At 42.4% G+C, this 18,472-nt stretch overlaps 1 protein-coding gene across 2 annotated transcripts in view; it reads left to right on the forward strand.

Moving 5' to 3' along the window:
• Positions 1–18,472, forward strand: part of MTHFD1 (methylenetetrahydrofolate dehydrogenase, cyclohydrolase and formyltetrahydrofolate synthetase 1) — a 50,127-nt gene that overhangs the window by 2,705 nt on the left and 28,950 nt on the right. The window contains exons 2-8 of one of the 2 annotated variants that reach the window (XM_081154378.1): positions 6,008–6,092; positions 12,676–12,735; positions 13,156–13,209; positions 14,308–14,444; positions 14,566–14,666; positions 16,721–16,857; positions 17,697–17,808. In XM_081154378.1, the coding sequence (XP_081010504.1) occupies positions 6,008–6,092; positions 12,676–12,735; positions 13,156–13,209; positions 14,308–14,444; positions 14,566–14,666; positions 16,721–16,857; positions 17,697–17,808 (686 nt within the window). The remainder of the gene's footprint in view (positions 1–6,007; positions 6,093–12,675; positions 12,736–13,155; positions 13,210–14,307; positions 14,445–14,565; positions 14,667–16,720; positions 16,858–17,696; positions 17,809–18,472) is intronic. The other variant, XM_081154379.1, reaches the window with a different exon arrangement.

The raw sequence follows: 18,472 nt of genomic DNA on the forward strand, positions 1-18,472 counted from the left end.
TTTTTTTTTACATGTCTTTTGGTGGAACGTATACACATTTCTGTTGGTTACACATCTAGGAGTAGAATTGCGGAGTAATAGGGCATGTATGATCAGCTTTAGTAGAAATTGCCAATCTTTTTCAATGTAGTTTTACTAACTTGCACTCATAAGGAGCTTTTGAAAAGAGTATCAGTGCTTGGTACCCACACCAGACTGATTTAATTGGAATTGCTAGCAATAAGCTCCTGGACTCGGTATTTTTAAAATCTTTTAAAAGCTCATCCTGTGATTCTAATGCACCTTGGAGGTTGAGAACCACTTTGCGTAAAGCCTTAAGTCTAAGTCCAGTGCTTGTCATTGAGGAACAGGACGGCAGTGATTTGGCCATAGGTATTGAAAGCATTTTTTGGAGAAGGCTCTTTCAGGTACTGGATGGTTCTCCCCCAGCATGCTCAGAGTTAACTTAGCTAACCTTTTAATAGTGCCCCATCGTTGAGCAATCAGTTCCTGCTAACACAGTTCATAGAGGAGCATTAAGACAGAGGCCTTTTTGTGCCTACAGAAGATTTTTCTCTAACGTACTTATAAAATGGCTCTATCAGACACTGCCACACTTTGGCACCTGGACTCCCATGGAGAGTTTGACTTTAGGAGCTGGTAGTGTTCACAATTCTTCAGAGAGGGGGAGCTCTGCAAGGAGGGGCAGCTTGCCTGGCTCATGGGGTAGTGCAGTCCCCAGCTCCTTGTGCTGGGGGTACAGTAGGCAGCTGACCCTTGGGGAAGCCTGAACAGGAATGTAGTTCTTACGGCTTGAGTAGGTTGGGCTATAGGTGGAGTCTCTGGGCAGGGTGTCCCACCTTTCCTCTTTTGCCAGGCCAAGGATATTCTCGAGGAGAGGTAAGCAAACTTCTTACATTGCAGTCAGAGATTCTGGAATCTGGGGAAAGGGTCCCTCATTCCCAAGTTTGCAGGTCAGTTTCCTTGGTTGCCATCAATAGTTAGGTCTCTGGGGATAGATTTGCAAGCCTTCAAGTGCCCTGGGCAGTTTCTCCCCTGATGTAGTGTTTGAGGTGTAAAATCTCTTCCTTGGAGGGAGGAAAGGTAGGGCAGGTCATAAGTTCCACAGTCAAAATTTCTCCAAATTCTGGTCTACTCCACACATTCCATCCTGCAGCTAAGGAAATAGTTGAGGCAAGAAACATGACGAGGCCGGCAGGGTGTGGCTCAGTGGTTGAGCATCGACCTAGGACCCTGGAGATAGCGGTTGGATTCCCGGTCAGGGCACGTGCCCGGGTTGCGGGCTTGATGATCCCCAGCCGGGGGCTTGCAGGAGGCAGCCAGTCAGTGATGACTCTCATCATTTGATGTTTCTGTCTCTCTCCCTCTCCCTTCCTCTCTCTGAAGTCAATAAAGATACATTTAAAAAAAGAAAAAAGAAACATGATGATACTTAGCCGTAGGTTACTAGGCTGGTTAATGGCAGGTTCAACTAGAACCAAGATTTTCTCCGTGTACGTGGAGTTTTTCACTTTATTGGGCACTTAACCACTTTGCTAAAAGGAATTTCATGAACTAATCTTTTTCCTTTACAGCAGCCTTCTCACTGCCATGCTTCGCATTCTTCTGAGAAGGCCTCCCCTAGCCTTTGTGTACTTTTACTATTCTCTCTTTATACTTTCCTGGTAGCTAAGACTAGACAAAGTTCATCATTCCAGACTCCTTCCCTGCCTGCTCTACCCTGTGGGAAATCTGCGTCTCGTCAAATCATCTCCCTTTGAGAGGAAAACCCCCCTTTCTCTCTTAAGGGGAGTTCCAGGGTTACAGCCTGAATCTGATAATTGGAGGAGACAAGTGTGTGTCTCTAGTGGCATTTTGAGGTGGAAGCCGGGGATGCTGCTAAGCATCCTGCAGTGCACAGGACACCCCCTCAACAAAGAATTGTCTGTCCCAAATGTCAGTAGTGCTGAGTTTGACAAACCCTGATCTAGAGACTTAAAATAAGCAGTTATTGTATCATTATGTGTAAGGATTAATGATGACCTTTATACTCACTGCAAATTAGAGGGTTTATTAGAATTTTTTTTTACACAGTTTACCTATTTTCATATCATAAATATCAGGCAACATATCTTTCCCTTCTTAGGTCTTTGAGAGCTTGAGAATTGGATGGAAGAATTTTGCATTATAAATTTTCACTGGGCCATAAAATAAGTTTACATTAAACTTTCAGATATTTGAGGTACTTATGCATGGTGGAGCAATAGTAGGCTTATAGTTGTGAGCACATGGAGCACAGTTTATTCTTGTATTATTATTTATTAATTATTGTATTATCTTCCATACGGACAACTGTAGACCTACTTTTGCCCCACCCTATATTTGCATTAAATTATTTTATAGATTTTATTCTTAAACTTAATAAAGGAAAGTACTGATATTAGTTGATTATTCTGTATACTGATACAATGTAGCTCTTGCTATTACCTATCAGTGAAAACAATTAGTTTCAACGGAAAGGTGATATAGTCTTTTAATATGACTTTACTAAGTAGGAATTTGAAGTACAGGTATTTCTTGGAACACCAGGTTTTACAACTGTGTTTGGGAAACATTAACCTGGAGAAAACTGATGGTAATGGACTCTTGTCCAGACAGACTCAAACACGTATTGACAGGTGGAGATAAATTATTCCCACTTGATTTTTGCCCCTTAGAAAGAAAAGAGAACCCCCCCCCACACACGCACACACAAATTGCATTTTATTGGCCGATAGCAGGGTTTCTCAAACTTGGGCATATATATATTTTTTTAAACATATCTTTATTGACTTCAGAGAAAGGAAAGGAGGGGGGGGAGAGAGAGATAGAAACATCAATGATGAGAGAGTCATTGATTGGCTGCCTTGCCCACAACCCGGGCATGTGCCCTGACCAGGAATCGAACCCCAATTGCCTGGATCCTAGGTCGATGCTCAACCGCTGAGCCACGCCCTGCCGGGCAAACTTGGGCATATTAACATTTGGGCTGGATAATTCTTTGTTGCAGAGGGCAGGGGTCCTGTGCATGGTAGGATATCTAGTTGCATCCCTGGCATCTACCCACTAGATGCCAGTAGCAACTTTGTTAAAACTGCATCAGTATCTGTTCATACCTAATTGGCTGTGACTATTTTACTAGTATCTATTCGTCATAACCAGAGAAATGTTAATGGTTTACTGCTACTTTGTCTTACTGCATTCGTTGACACTCTGGTATTGATTTCTCCTACATCAAGACTGAGGTATGTTGTCCTCTCTTAGATTTTAGAGAATGTTGATGGAAGGTGGTGTGTAGTTCTATTGGCATGTGTAGTTCTATTCAGGGATCAGGGATGTTTCTCCAGGTGCCTATTTCTGCCTCACTTTGCCCCCAGAACCTTTACCAAGATGGTGTAGCTCATGGGCCTTGGATAGAAATAGGAGGCATCTGCAACTCAAGGAAGTTTCTGTTAATTTAGGTTTCAATGGTTAGGAAGTTCTTCCATGATAGCATTTAAACTTTCTGGAAGTAACAAGCTAAAAAAATTAAGGCACTTTCACCTGGCTGGCATGGTTCAGTAGTTGAGCATCTACCTATGAACCAGGAAGTCACGGTTCGATTGCCAGTCAGGGCACATGCCCAGGTTTCGGGCTCGATCCTCAGTAGGGGGTGTGCAGGAGGCAACCGATTGATGTTTCGATCTCTATCCCTCTCCTTTCCTCTCTCTGAAATCAATAAAAACATATATTTTTTAAAAAGAAATATTTTTAAAAATTTAAATCACTTTCCACCATTTAATTCATCACAGCTCTGGGACCCTACATAAAGACAGATGAGGGAGTGTTAACTTTTCTCTCCACAGTCCTCTTTTATAGTTTATTAACTTCAGCCATACCTTACACTTGGCTTTCTTTATTCCACTTTTCATTTCAGGGTTCTTCAGGTAGTGGCCTACCCAGAATATTAAGGCAGGGAAGATTGTTTAAGGGACTTATGGAGACCCAGTCCACAACTTTTTTTTCTTTTCGCACCAGAGCTGAAAACTTCCCACTTGTTGTTTTTGTGGTTTGGGCTGTCCAGTTAGTTCTTGCTGATTGTGTATTTTTATGGGCATTTTAAAATTCCTCTTATTGCTCTTCCGGTCATGTCTCATAACAAGGCCTAAATGTTAACTTTTAAATAAATCTTTCTAGTTGGAAGGATATCCCTACTAATACAACTTCAAAAACAATCCTGCTTCTTAGGAAAAGTTTAAGGAAGTCAGTATAACTGATCTGAAGCTATAATCTTCTTTTAGAAAAAAAATTGCAAACTGAGATCTATTTAAATTATAGCATAGAAAATACAGAACATTTTGTTCTTTGCTCTTAACCTATGGCACTGATACATTTTCCGCCTATACCACCTTGTAGGACTGGGTTCCCATAGCTTGCTACCTGCTGGGTATAAGTATTGTTAATATTTTTAAATATATCTTTATTGATTTCAGAGAGAGGAAGGGAGAGGGAGAGAGAGTTGAAACATCAACAATGAGAGAGTCATAGGTCGGCTGCCTCCTGCACGCCCCCGGCTGGGGATCGAGCCCACAACGCAGGCGGGTGCACTGACCGGGAATCTCCTGGATCCTGGGTCGATGCTCAACCGCTGAGCCACGCCCTGCCGGGCAGTATTATTTTTAATTTTCCCTTCTTCAGGTCTCAAATGCTCACTTGTTCTAGAATCCTGATTTGATAAATAAACGCACTGTATCAGTATGAAATCTGCTCTATGCCTTAAAATATTTGTAGTTGTCAGTCTCTCCAGCTCCATTTCACAACCCCCAAACCTCAGAGTCATCTGTAGCTCTGGCATTGTCTCTGTGCTTCATGTGAATATGTGTAGAATCCAACCACTTCTTGCCAGCCTACCATTTATACCATGATCCAAGCCACTACCATCCCAGGCCTGGATTTTTGTAATTGCAATAACTTCTTGCTGGTGTCCCTGATTCTCATCTTTTCCCCTACAGTCTGCAGAATAATTTTTCAGCAGCCAGAACAATCCTTTAAAAATGTAAGTCTGATCATGTCAGCCCTGTTCAAAACCTTCTAATGGCTTCTCATCACATTCTGAATAGAAGACAGTCTCCCTGATCTGGTTACTGTCTCTTCCCCTTCGACCTCATTTTCCCACCCAGGACCTTTCCACGTGCTATTGTTTCTGCTAATTGGCCCTAGAAAAGCCGCATAACTTCTTAGAGCCTCTGTCTACATCTGCAAAGAGAATAAGAAAGTTTCTCTTCCCTTGCCCACCTCACAAGGTTATTGAGAGCCTCAGATGTATTCATGTTTTCACTGTTACTTCTTGTCATTGTCTTACGTGGTGCTAGGAATGATTGGGGTTTGTTTTGTTCCCCCCTGCCCCTTGGGGTTTGTTTGGGTCAGGGGAGGTTTAAGGAGAACCAGCAGAAATCTTTGCCCAGTGCTTTGCGTTAATATAATGGTCAGAGGGAAAAGAGAATGGAGCCTGGAAACTTGGCGCCTGGAAGGGACCTTCTGCAGCTGCCCTGGTCCCACATCTGATTGTCATGCCCGGGAAGCAGCTACGGCTGGACTTGCTGGGGAGTTTCAGTGGCAGCCTGGGGAAAGCCTGGCAGCTCCACTGTTTCCTGTTCTTTTGTGTAAAAGCAGAATTTTGTGGTCTCTATTCGGGTCAAGTCCCAGTCAAAGAAAAATCGATGGCCAAGTTTTCATTTGTTCTCTGTATGATTTTGAATGCCATCAACAGATATATTTTAAACTGACTGTCCCCATGCTGCATGGCCCAGTCAGAGCCAGTAGGAGTTAGAAAAGATCCATGTCTACTTGAAGCCTGGAAAATTGAAGGGCAGTACATAGTACATATTATACCATATAGTGACCATTCAGTGAAGGTGTTTTTAATTTAAAAGAGAATACATCTGATAATCCGCATCATTTTTTTGTGCTAGAAACACTGTGTCAACTCCAACCTTTCCTTTTTCTCTAGGCAAATAAGGGAGCAACTGAAGAACCAGGTCACTCAGATGAAGGAACAAGTACCTGGTTTCACACCAGGCCTGGCAATATTACAGGTATTATGATAGTTCATTTCCACTAATATCCTCCTTACTCAGTCTTTCAATAGCACGTAAGACAACCAGAACTTCAGTCTCTACCCATTTTTTATTTATTTTCTTGGGCTTGTGGGACACCTGAGACCTTTGCAGTTTCTCCCTGCAGGTTTCTCTGCAGCTCAACTTCTAAAATGTTGGCATATCCTGGCCCTCTGCTATTCTCTGTGGGTACTCTTCCCCTAGTCCAGTGTCTCTTGAAACTTGGTCTTAGGATCCCTTTATGCTTTTAAAAATTTAAGACCTTAATGAGCTTTTGTTTATATGGATTTATCTATCAATATTTACTACATTAGAAATTAAAACTAAGAAGCTTAAAAATTTTTATACATGTAAAAATGCCAATAGTAAGATCATTATATGTTAGCATAAGTAACATTTTAATGAGAAAATAACTTTTAGAAAACAAAATTTTGTAAGAAGCGAAGCATTATTTTACATTTTTGCAAAGCCCTTTACTGCCTGGCCTAATGGAAGACAGCTGGGTTCCCATCTGCGTCTGCGTGAATCTCTTGCTATATGTTAGTGTGATTGAAATGTATGAAGAAAACCTGGCCTTATAAAGACATATAATTGTCAAAGGGAAGGCTTTTTAAAATAATCTTTCTAGATAATTGTGAATATTTTTCTTTAATACTACGCCAGGACTCCATAAGTAAAGTTTTTAAAGGTTAGTTGCAATATGGAATCTGAAACTATATCTTTGAACTTTCATACTTTGTTGCATCAAAATCTATGTTGCAGTTTGAAAGGCTATGTACCCAGGCTTGGTTTTATTATGTCCTTCATTCCTCATTTGGAAAATAATGGCTCACCAAATTTTGCAGATCTTCCAAATGTTAACACATTTCATTACGTGGTATAAAAAATCATAATCATTAATATAACCAACGAGCTCATCAGAAAAGACTGTAAGTATTGAAAAGTTATCAGGCTTACAGGAGTGGATAAAAAATTCTGATTTTTGCTTGAAAACTCAAATTTTATCATTGGCAACAAATACAATTAGTTATTTTCCTTGAAGGAGCAGGCTAACTTTATCCACTGTTGAGAAAATATTGCCAAATATTCAAAGCTGAATACTATTGTTTGTCAGTTGTTCTGTCAAGTAAAGATGGTGTTCCATTTAAAAGCGCAGCTAGCACAGCTTACAGAGCAAAAAGCGCAAGTGCTTTTCCTGGTGACAACCAGTGGACTTTTGTAAGCAACAGAAGTGCTTTATGAGTGCTTCCCAATTCCTTACACAGAGTGTTAAAAAGATGTGTACTGAAGGGTTGAGGTTTACCAACATGAATGTCTTTCACTGCTGCACCCGGGCACTTCCAAGTGAAACTGGCATCTGTTTTTACTGAGCGTGTATGGCAATCTGACCAAAAAAAAAAAAAAAGGTATAATTTTGATTCATTCAACCAGGTGGCTATTGTTCCGTTGGCTGTTGTCATTTTTGTATTTGACAATCTAAGGGAAAAGAGGTCAGTGCCCCTGACCAAATAGTCAGGTAGTGCATGTTTTTAAATTCTTGTGGCACGCTGGTGGAAAATCTCCGCCCAAGGCAATTTCATCTGGCCCCGAATATCAGCTATCGGCCAGGAACTTATACACCCTGGCTCTCTTCTTTCTGGACTCTGGGTGTTTGGAATATCACGGATTTCCCTTCCTTCTGCCATCTTTTCTGCTTGTTTCTCGGCTCTCTGAGGAGCAGGGGTCTCCCTGTTTCTCCCTCATCTCCCCTAAAACATTCAAAGGCCTCGGGGTGCAGCCCTCGACAACTTTTTTATGTTACTCTTTCCCTAAGGGAGCTTACTCGGTCTCACAGCTCCGTGGGAGAGTTCCTCCTAACTTGGGCCTCTGTCGCCTTTTCTTCCCTGAGCTCCAGGTTCACCCAGTAGGGGGCCTTCTATAAAGTACGAGGAATTCAAGACACATTTGTTGTGTGGACAGATCGACAAAGAATGTTTTGAAGGGTTGATTTGGATGACAGGAAACTGGTAGCTTTCATTTGAAATTCCCTTCAGAGATACGTGCTCCCTGGCCCTGGCCAGGTCGCTCAGTTGGTTAGAGTGTGGTTCCGATACGCCAAGGTTCTGGGTTCGATCCCCGGTCAGACAAGAATCAACCAATGAATGCATCAATAAGTGGAACAAGAAATTGATCGATATCTCTCGCTCCCCTCCCTCCCGCCCTACTTCTCTCTCTAAAAAATATCAATTAAAAATAAAAAGGAAATACCTGCTTCCTCGCTTCACTTTTCTCTCTTACGGATGTCTCCACATCATTTAATCTCTTGCTAAGTTTCTGTCCTATGTTGATCAAGAATTTCAGAGTGAATAGTACTTAAAGGTGTACCCCCATTTCTGTTAATTGTCTTAAGAGGCCTTAGCTGAGAAAAACACAGAAGGCCTGTCATTCTGCCTAGCGTATTCTCTCCTGTGGTGGGTTTTTCCCTTTTCTTTGCAAATTACTGAGAATTGAAGGTATATGTTGTGGGTGTACACTTGGTGCATGTGGAGGACCAGTTGTTTCTTGGCTCATGCTTGTAACTTGTTTGCTGTGGAAAGAGTAAATGTCATAGACAAGAAATCTGTTTCTTTAAACCTTCCCTTAGCAACATTGGGCTTTCCCCCCTGTTTTAAAAATTGATTTCTAAACTCGTATTTTAAACTTATTGATTGCAGGTGTTTTTGTTTATGTAAACAGTTTTCCACAGCTTTGTCTCCTGTGTCCTTGCCAATAAAACAGTGGTAGAATATTTTAATCTTGCCCTTTAGCACCAGAGTCAGCATCTTCCCGTGACGCAAGGCTTACACATACTATGTTGTAATTGTTGACCTTAAACAAATAGCCAGATATTTCTACAGCAAAATGGGTTTATTCCGGGACAACAAACAGTTGTAATTCAGGACATGCAGCCTAATAGTGAACCACGTGTAAGTCCAGAGAAACAGAGAGAGGACTTGGGAAGCTCCATTGGAGGAAACTGGGTATCTCGACTTTTCTTTGGCTGAGCTGTTACTGGGCGGGGAGGAACCTTTTCTTCCTGCTGAGACAGGATAGTCGTATCCGTCCGTGAGAGATGCAAGGTCCCTCTCTTCCTGTTGGGGTCAGTAGTGTGCTTTGAGTGACATGCCTGAGAGTTCTGTCTTCCAGCCTCCCAACTCCATTTTCAGTGAGGTTTTTGTTTATTGATTTTCACATAATCACATCTCTGCTGCCTCGGACCTCTCATTTTTTCTGCCCTGGTGACCCGGCACCACCATCTTCCTGCACACTCTAACCAGAAACCTGAGATCACCTCTAGGGTCTCGCTCACTCCACATTCCTTAGGGACTATGGTGCTATTGAGTCTGCCTCTCCTAAGCTCTTGGAATCTGCTCCCTCCTTTTGATTTGTGCCGTTCCACCCCCTGGGGCCACTTACAGGTTTTTAGGCTTCTGATCTAGAAGCTTCCAGTCAGTCCTTCCTGCCCTTGTCAAAATGCAAATCTGATCACCACCCACCCAACCTCACCCACACCCATCCCTCCGGAAGGAATGACAGTCCTGCTTACATAGAGTGTCTACTGTAGTTCAAAGATTTGTATATATGTCTAGTTGTTCTAATTTCTATAGTAGCCCAACAGGTTGGGAACTGCCTCCTCATGGTCACAGTAACTGATGCGCAGAGATCTGGGGTAGCTTATCCAAGGCCAGGGCAGCAAGGGACCGAGTCTGGGATATGAACCCAGGTCTGTCTCCAAAAACCATTTGCTTTTCCTCTTTGCTTTCCTAATGTCTTAGCATTGTAGTAAAGGTTATTCATGATCTGGATGGTGTATATATACCTAAAAGTTGGAATTTTTAAAAAACACAATGAACTGTTAAGCTTTCCCAATAACTGAATATTTAAGACTTGACTTTTCATTATAAGAAATATAAATGATGCTGTATTTCCATCCCCTTAGCATATAAAATATTTTAATTATTAATCATATAAGAACTAACACTTACTTCCTACCAGGAACTATTCAAAGTGCTTTGCATATGGCAACTCATTCAGTCCTCACAAAAGACACGGACAAAACAATAAAATTAATAAACACAACTGGCCTTTTGTACATACAAAGGGCTCTTGAAGCAGAAAGAAAAATTAATGAATAGACTTATACCCGAGTTATTTCATGCAATAAAACAGGGATCTGTAAACTGTGGCCCATGTCCAAATGCTACCCAAATTGTAAAGGGTTGAAAAAGAAGCAAGATGTGTGAGGCTACGTGGCCTGAAAAGCCTTAAGTGTATACCGTCTGGCTCCTTACAGAAACAGTTTGCAGACTCTTGGTGTTAAAAAATGTTCCTCACTTGTTCTGGGAAAGGACCTTTTTTCAATGACGTAATTCACCTCCTTCTGGAAAGAAATTAGCATTTTGATAAAATGCTTAAGTGATTTTCTTGATAAACTGTAATGGATTTAAGATTTGTTCTGGGAAACCAGTCTTCCACCCACCCCGCCTGTCAGTCACAAATCGACTGTTCTCCATAAACATTCTTTTTGCATGGAGTCTAGCAATGATTGTGTAGCCATCTCCCCTGTAAAATGCATGTCCCGAGAGTGAGTCCTGGAATTGGCTCCTACGAGGTGTGTTCCTTTGTGTTAGGATTACAACGAAACTTTCACATATGCTCACAACTCTAACTGTTAAGCTTTCTTTTTATACTGGCAGCGGCTTTGGAGTTTTAGAAAAATTCTTCCTGAAACATTCAGACAGAAAACAGTATAAAGGAACAATAGCAGCAAAAGACTTCAAGCATCTGTAACACTAGATGCCGACGACTACCTCTCTGAAGGAAAATGTTGTGACTCTAAATCCAGCCAAGTGGGTCCTTCAGGTGCAAAGATGGCAGAAGAATATTTTTAGATACACAGAGACTCAGAAAAATGCTTACAGACCTTTCTTGGAAAAGTGACGTACAGTTGCATGTCAGCTACCTGAGAGATGAATGAAAACAAAGTGTAGAAGAGAGGAATTGTAATTTTAAAAGGACTGACAGTGAGTGATAAAACCATTTAAACCCAGAGTTAAGTCTAAATAACTAATTGTAGCTATAAATATTAATGAAAATGTAAAAAGCAATACTCTTGTATTAGGACCGTCTTCTTTCCTACTTTGACCTAAAAATCCCAGAGTGCATTAAATCTGGTAACTGAATCAGTGAAGGTTGGATGCTAAGGGCAACGAACATATAGAAAATGGCCAAAGAAAAAACATGAGAGGCACTAAAATTGTAAGGAAGCCCCCACAGGTAGCTACTTAGGTTCAAATAAGCCATTAAAAAAATCAGATTTTCCTCAATGGACATATCTTTCAAGTGATGAAATTCAAATTAGCATTGGCAAAACAGATCTGTATAAAGGACAACTGAAGCTAACAGTAGGACCATGGTCTGTGGGCCTGGCGAGTGCTTCCAGTACCAGCATCAACATGACAGGGACTGGAAATACCCTGTTACCGAGGCAGCTTCTTTGCAGTTGTCCTGTTAAAAGGAGCCAGGTGGCAATATTAACGGACCTACCTGCCACGTTTCCCTCTGCAATTTTGGGAGAAGCCATATTTGTAGCATATCACCCTCAGGGTCTGTTTCAGCCTTGAAAGGGATGAGTGTCAACCACTGGAACCTGGAAAAATATTTGTAAAATAAAATTTTATAGATAAGTGGTTACAGTGGAAACCTACAAATATGTTCATGATTAAATAGGAGGAAAATGATGAAACGTAGCATGGTGGTTCAATGGACTTGGTTTTCTTTTTGTCTTGTGGGCAGTAGACTGGCCTTTCCTCACGTATTTGTCTGCTCCGTGTAAGCTAGGAGCAGGCCCACCCTAGCTGGTTTCTCTTTTCTGTGGGCATGAGAGCTTTCCACTGCTCCTGGGGGTGGGTGAGCAGGAGTAGAACGTGCCCTCTGGGTGTTCCTGTCTCAGCTGTGTTGTTTCTCTTGCCTGAGGGCAGTCCCTCAGCCCTGTTGATCTGCTATGTCCACTCAGTGGTGAGCAGAAATTCCACATGTTTCAGGCAGGCCTGTAGCACCTTTGCCTAATTTCCGAGGCAGATACAGGCGTCTCCTGCTTTATCTATTCTTTTGGCTTTTTCGGTGGAATCAGGTGGGCCTTGTTTGGGGAGGGACCCTTAATCCCACTAGTGTTCACCTCTTCATCCTGCTCTGATGTTCACCTATTCTCCTGTTAAAGTTCTTTGCAGCCCGGCCGGGCGTGGCTCAGTGGTTGGGCATCGACCTAGGATCCAGGCGATCAGGGTTCGATTCCCGGTCAGGGCACATGCCCGGGTTGTAGGCTAGCTGATCAATGACTCTCCCATCATTGATGTCTCTACCTCTACCTCTCCTTTCCTCTCTCTGAAATCAATAAAGATATACTTAAAAAATAAATAAAATAAAGTTCTCTACAACAAGAGTCTTGTGATTAAACGTTCCTTTTATCAAAACTAAAATTTTAGAAGCTTTTCTATATACCATGCCTTTCCCTAATCTGATTTGCGTATATTTATTATTCTAGGTTGGCAACAGAGATGACTCCAATCTTTATATAAATGTGAAGCTGAAGGCTGCAGAAGAGGTAAAGCCTAGAACAGCAGCAGTGTTGTTGCCCCCACGTCACCCCAGGTCCTGCCTGTTACCCTTGCCCTTTGTGCCCCTCCCCATAAAAACTTTTCTCGCCCACAGCAGACTTTATCTGTTTTACAAGTCAGAAATGGGTGACTTAGAGCTGCAGGCCCTGGTTTGCCCTTGAATGTTTTCTAATCAATGATCTGCCTACTTCCCAAAGAGCAAGAATAGTGGACATGAAATTGCTTAAGTGCAATGATGACAGTTAACAAGTAAACGATAAGTGGTCAAAATGAGAGACTAATTCTTCAGAACATAGGATGACATGATTACTAACACAGTATGGTTTGTTTTAGTCGTATCTGTAAAAGAAATGGGCTTGTCTCAAGTTCTCTTGCCAAACACCTATTTTAAATGTTCATTTTTGCAGATTGGGATCAAAGCCACTCACATTAAGTTACCAAGAACGGCCACAGAATCTGAGGTGAGCTTTTAGGAACTGAATGTGAAGAGGGAGCTGAAGGCTTTCTTTCCTCTCTGGTTTTGGTTTAATAGAACTTTAGGGATTGATACATTCAGTGTACAGAAGACCTCCAGGTAATTCTTTCTTCAGACTTTGCCTCTAGAAAATCCTTGAAAATACCTGCAGAGTAAATGGTATAGCTCCAGGGTGTGAATGTTTGGCACTCAGAGTGTGACTGCAGTGTCATTTGTTTCCGAATCACCTGCAGTGTTTGTTAAAAACTGATCCTTGGCCTGTAGTTAAATGAATCTTAAAAACCAAATGTATATTCCATTTATATGATGCTCAAGAACAGGCAAAATAGCCCTAGCTGGTCTTGCTCAGTGGTTAGAGCATTGACCCTTGGACTGAAGGGCCCGGGTTTGATTCCGGCCAAGGGCATGTATCTTGGTTGCAGGCTCAATCCCCAGCCCCTGTTGGGGCCTGTGCAGGAGGCAACCACTCAATGTTTCTCTCTCTCTTCCTTCCACTGTCTCTGAAAAGCAATGGAAAAAATATCCTCAGATGGATAAAAAAAAAAAAAAAAAGAACAGGCAGATTAAAGTCTGAACTGTGGTTGCCTTTAGGTCAGGGTGTTAACTGAAGGGGCAGGAGGGAAAAAGAGCTTTCTGAGGCCATGGAAATGTTCCACATCTGCATGTCCAATAAGATAGCCATTAGGCCCACATGGCCATTAATTAAAATGAAATAAAATTTAAAATTCAGTTCCTCAGTCGTGCTAGCTACATTTCAAGTATTCAGTAACCACTATTGTATTGTAAGTTATAAGTTATGGAACATTTCTGTTACTACAGAAATCTTGATTTGGATCATGGTAACGCTGTTATTACTTTGAAGTTCTTAGTTCTTTGATGGATTTCTTACCAGAGCCCTGAGGATTGCATTCTGTGTTAAAGTAGAGTTGCTCTCAGGATTCAAGGGGAGAGGGGGAGACATTCTGAGAGGACTGCAGTTAAACCCTTGGTGGGAGATGGGACAACCTTTCTTTTCACTTGGAAAGGGTTTCTCCACCCTTTGATTTCTACGCAGCATAAAAATTGTATGTGGTATTGTTTTTAGGTGTTAAAGTGCATTACAACTTTGAACGAAGACCTCACTATACATGGGTTCATAGTGCAGCTACCTTTAGATTCAGAGAATCCCATTAACACTGAAGCAGTGGTCAATGCCATTGCCCCTGGAAAGGATGTGGATGGGTGAGTGTGGCTTGACTTTCTACATCATGTTGCATGATTCCAACTGTAATATATTTGCTTCTAAAGAGTAAAAACACCAAACTTACCTTTATGTCCCCTTTCGTTGCGTTCACTGTTTTAGACTGACTAGCATCAGTGCTGGAAAACTTGCTAGAGGTGACCTAAATGACTGTTTCATCCCTTGTACACCTAAAGGATGCTTGGAACTCATCAAAGGGACAGGTAAAAACAAAAAACAAAAGCAAAGCAACATATCTTAGAGCCTGGTCTTGACATGTGGAGGGACAGAGGAGGTATGTTGTGGGCCCTACATAAATGGACTTGATTGGCCCCAGGACATGTCTGCTAACGGCTTCACCTAAATTCTCAATTTTCTCAACAGGCCTATGAAGTAGGTACCCTAATTGTTCAAAAGCTGAGAAAACGGGTTCAGAAAGATTGAGTAATTTGTCCAAGAGGCTGCATAGCCAAGATTCAAACTCAAAGTTATTTGAGTTCGAAGCAAAATTTTGTGTGTGTGTAAAAAAAATAACCTATATGGTAGTAAGAATTAAGATAGTATGTAAGGGTACAAAGTGAAAAGTCCCCGCCTCCCCAATGGGCAGTAGTTCTAGGACTAGACAGATGACTGGAGATGATCTATTAACAATTGGCTGTATTACCTCATAACCTAGTCAGCATCTTGGTATTTTAATTTCATCACAAATACTTCAGCAGAGCTTATTTTTCACAAGGAAGTGTGTCCTGTTTAGAGGAAGCGTATCAGAAGTTTAAAGTGGAAAATGCTGGCCAATGTAAAAGAAAATTTTCTGTGGTTAGCGAGAAAAGGTCAAGCTATAAGCCTTGGGACAGCTACTGCTGTTCAGTCCCCCAACTAAATTTATATTCTACAGCATATTTAGCAGTTTGTTGCAACTTGATAAAAACGAATCCCATAAGCCACAGCAGCTGCAGGCTTCCCACTTCTCTCTCTGATAGTGAAGCTGCCGTTTCCCCTAACGTAGCTTCAAGTCCTTTGCTGAATCCTAAAATGTAGTGTAAGGTACCTTTTAAACACTTCAGACTTTGAGGGCTTTACTTCTAGATATTTATGATGCTAGCATTATATAGAAGGTTACCTTTTTTGGATAAAATTAATGGTTTGCAAGGAGCACAATTTAAGCACAAACTGCCTTGAGCAGGAGTCCACTTCAACCACGGCTAGGTAGAGGGGCTCAGGCGGAGTCTTCAGGACTTTATTTCTGCTTTTTTTTCTAGCTCATTCTCAGACTCTGCTTGGTGGCCCCAAGCAGCTCCAGCCTTGTTCCATCCTTGTGCCTAACAGTCATGAGATTGTATCTCACTGGCCAGGGGATGAAATATGGTCACTTGTCTGCTATTGGGTGCTCACCCAAACCATCTCTGTTAAGTAGAGTATGTCTCTTGTGAAAAGGACATTGGTAGAGTTCCAGAAGAATGGATGCTGAGTAGGCAAAAAGAAAGCTTTGTACCACAGTTAAAATTCCCCTTTATCACTTCCCAGCAAATAACCCTATGGTTCAAGCCCTAAGCCAAAAGAGAAAGTTAGGTGAGGGACTGCATAAATAAGCTTACCAAGGGTGGGAAGAATCACCAATATTAATCTGTTCCCCTCACTTCCCTCCCTGAATTACGTGCCCCCTATTTGTCATCACTGTTTTTCCTGTGGAGTTTAATCTGATGTCTTCCCCATATGGCTGTTTATTAGCTATGTCAGGCTTTCTTTTTTTTTCTTTGAGTGTAGGTTTCTTCCCACTCTTCTGTGACTGGATGAAGGTATCCTGGCTTAAGCTACTCTCAGAAACCCACAGCAGCAAGCCGGGCTAGGCATGGCTCAGCGGTTGAGCATCGACCTAGGATCCAGGAGGTCACAGTTTGATCCCCAGTCAGGGCACATGCCTGGGTTGCGGGCTCGATCCCCAGTCGGGGGCGTGCAGGAGGCAGCCGATCAGTGACTCCTTCATCATTGATGTTTCGCTCTCTCTTTCTCTTCCTCTCTCTGAAATCAATAAAGATATATTTAAAAACAAAAACAAAACCCACAACAGGAAAGATACATGTACAAGGACCAATTTGTAGCTAAAACCCTAGAGTTGAGAATATTATTTCCTAAAAAAGAGTGTCTTTAGGAAGTTTTTTGTTTTTTTTTTTGATGCTCAGAATCTGTTTTTGTGCACTTGTTCTGAATTTTCCCACTTAGGTGACATGCGAAGGAGAGCAGCTCCCCCCTATTTGATGCATGCTGACTTTTCTTTCAGGGTTGCAGATTGCCGGAAGGCACGCTGTGGTGGTCGGGCGCAGTAAAATCGTCGGTGCCCCCATGCATGACTTGCTTCTGTGGAACCATGCCACAGTGACCACCTGCCACTCCAAGACTGCCAATCTAGACAAGGAGGTAGGGGGTCCAGAGTGGAGTGCACGATGCTGTGTGTGTGTGTGTGTGTGTGTGCATGCATCCATGTGCACATGTGTGGTGGGGTGTTCTCACTTAATGGGAATAACTAATGTTTAAGTGCCAGAAACTGCCATGTACTTTACCTCATTAACTCACTGAACCCCTATAACAATTCTGTGATTCTCGTCTCACTTTATAAGATGAAAAAACAAGTTCATGTGAAATCTGCGTGCCCAGGGTTACACAGATTTTGTTCTGATTACATTCTTTCTGCACCAGTCCCTCAGGGATTAGCAGAATAAGAACTGGGATTGACGCCTGGCAGCCAGATCCCAAATTGATGACAGCGGTGGCCACAGAGATAAGGTGCTCCAGAGGGAGATGTGGACAGAGGTCCTGTGACATTTGCCGCAGCTTGTTCTTGACCCCTGCTTAGAGTCCTGAGCCCGGGAATTCTCATATGGACACATCCCTGTTGACAGTGCAGTCTCTTAAATGTGGAGAGGGAGCGGGAGAGAGGCCCAGCATCTTCTCTTGTAATCGTCCCCAAGCAACGCTCTGCGGAAGGTGGTAGTTCCCACATGCCATAGGGGAGAGAGCAGTCTCAGGGTGTCATATCATTCAGGGACATCATTTGGTAAAATACCTTGTGAAAGTGGAGCTTTTCGGTATGTATAGAAATGGAGCATCGCATTATAAAGAACCATCAGTGAGTGGCCTGCAGAAAATAGCTAATGACAGTGAAAACTTCATACAGTGATGAAAGGAATGTCCTTTCCACTTCTAGATATTTTATGTTTCACTGTTTAATTTCTGAAATCAGAACCCTCTTTCCTTAGGTAAATAAAGGTGACATCGTGGTGGTTGCAACTGGTCAGCCTGAAATGGTGAAAGGGGAGTGGATCAAACCTGGGGCGATAGTCATCGACTGTGGGATCAATTACGTCCCCGGTGAGTGTTGTGGAGGAGGAAGGTCATTCTGGTGGAGGGCTGGGTGGAGGGAGATGTCTAGGTCATCAGGTGAAGCCTTAGTGAGAACCCCTTGTCCTGTTTCAGGCGTGAAGTGCTAAGCTTCAGTGTGATTGGCCTGCCCGTGGGGTGCTTGCCATTCATAGATGGCATAGTTGCCACTGGCAGGCAGGTCAGCTTGACGGCAGAACCTGTGGTTTTAGCCTCTGAGCTGTGCAGCTCCCAAGATGACTTTGTCCAGGAGAGAGAGCAGGAGAGGGGGCAAGAGGGAGGTCTCACTATGTACAGATTACCCTTTCTTTTAACAAAGGATAGATGGATTTAAACTATAGTTTCATCTTTGCAAAGTGCTGCGAGACTTCAGTAGAGGGGCTCATTCTGCCAAGAACCCTTTAGAGGGCTTTATGAAGAAGGTGTTTGCCCTTTTTCCAGGCAGAGAGGGTAAAGCCAGGCTTACGGCCATCCCCACAGCTGTACATGGCATTCTCCCCCCTAATTCACGCCTCACTCCCCTTTTCAGTTATGATAGCACCATTCTTCCTTCCCACAGGCCTGGAACCTTTTTTGTTTCCCTCCCAATTATTCCCTCGATTGGATTTATTTTTAAATATTAGGATTTTTCCTCTCTCCTGTCCTCAGTGTCACC

Source organism: Miniopterus schreibersii (assembly GCF_964146895.1).
Source record: "Miniopterus schreibersii genome assembly, chromosome: 1".
Lineage (NCBI taxonomy): Eukaryota > Metazoa > Chordata > Mammalia > Chiroptera > Miniopteridae > Miniopterus > Miniopterus schreibersii.